Consider the following 1,379-nt stretch of genomic DNA (forward strand, 5'->3'; position numbering starts at 1 on the left):
CTATTGCTATATAGGTTATTCTCTAGTACAATTTTCAACTACAGTTTTAACTACTTTTTTACTGCACCCCCGCCCACAAAAGAACATTTAAAAAAAATAGAAGAGCAATGTATTTTTCTATCTGAAATATCAATTTGCTAACTTTAGTTTCAACGTTAATTATCATGGTTATTTTTCCATTGGGACCATCATTTTCTTCTTTTTCCCTATTCAGATATAGCAAGTATAGTAATGGGAAATCATACGAGAGTGACAGTGTTTATCCTAGCAGGTTTGACTGATGACCCAAAATGGAAAGTTGTGTTATTCATCTTCCTGCTTCTCATTTACATGCTGAGCATCACTGGCAATCTGATCATCATCACACTCACCCTGGTGGATATTCACCTCAAGACCCCCATGTATTTTTTCCTTCGGAATTTTTCCTTTTTAGAAATCTCCTATACTATTACATGCATTCCTAAATTTTTGGTTACTATGGCAACAGGAGACAAAACCATTTCCTATAGTTGTTGTTTCACTCAGGTGTTTTTTGCCTTCCTTTTTGGAGCATCTGAATTTTACTTGCTGGCAGCTATGTCCTATGACCGCTATGTTGCCATCTGTAAGCCCCTGCATTACACAGTCATCATGAGCAATAAAATCTGCACACAGCTTGTCCTCAGTTGTTGGCTTGCTGGTTTTTTGGTCATCTTTCCACCGCTCATCTTAGGCCTGGACCTTGACTACTGTGCCTCCAATATTATTGAGCATTTCTACTGTGACACTACTCCTCTTATGCAGATCTCCTGCACAGACACACAGACTCTTGAGCTGATGGGATTCATCTCAGCTTTGGTGACACTCGTGGTCACATTGATAATGGTGATAATATCATATGCCTTTATTGTCTTGACCATTTTAAGATTCCCTTCAACTAGTCAGAGGAAAAAAGCTTTTTCAACATGTTCTTCTCACATGATTGTGATATCCCTTTCTTATGGCAGCTGTATTTTCATGTATGTTAATCCATCAGTCAAACAAAAGATATCTTTTTCCAAGGGAATTTCCGTGCTCAATACTTCAGTTGAGCCACTTTTGAACCCTTTCATCTACACTTTACGGAACCAACAAGTGAAAAAAGCCTTCATGATTATGATCCACAGGGTTATTTTTTTCTCAAAGAAATGAATGTCCTATTGCACTCTCTATTAAAAAAATGAACAAAGGAGCCCCTAATAATAACCGTATATCTAATAGTATCTTCCATACATAGTTTCTCCTTGTTTCTCTTTCTTTTCTAGGATGTTTACCTTTATCTCTTTGAAGCTTTATTTTCACAGAAATCATTGTTCTACATTAATTTTCTTTACTTTCTTTAATAGAGATACTTTTTCTGA

The 1,379-nt window shown here is 36.3% G+C and overlaps 1 protein-coding gene across 1 annotated transcript; it reads left to right on the top strand.

Annotated features, from left to right (window-relative positions):
• Nucleotides 1–231: 231 nt before the first annotated feature.
• On the top strand, nucleotides 232–1,170 carry LOC103304540 (olfactory receptor 6C74-like). Its single transcript, XM_008161404.2, has one exon. The coding sequence runs from the start codon at nucleotides 232–234 to the stop codon at nucleotides 1,168–1,170; it is 939 nt and encodes a 312-aa protein (XP_008159626.2).
• The last annotated feature ends 209 nt before the right edge of the window (nucleotides 1,171–1,379 follow it).

The sequence above is a fragment of the Eptesicus fuscus genome, chromosome 7 (assembly GCF_027574615.1).
Source record: "Eptesicus fuscus isolate TK198812 chromosome 7, DD_ASM_mEF_20220401, whole genome shotgun sequence".
Lineage (NCBI taxonomy): Eukaryota > Metazoa > Chordata > Mammalia > Chiroptera > Vespertilionidae > Eptesicus > Eptesicus fuscus.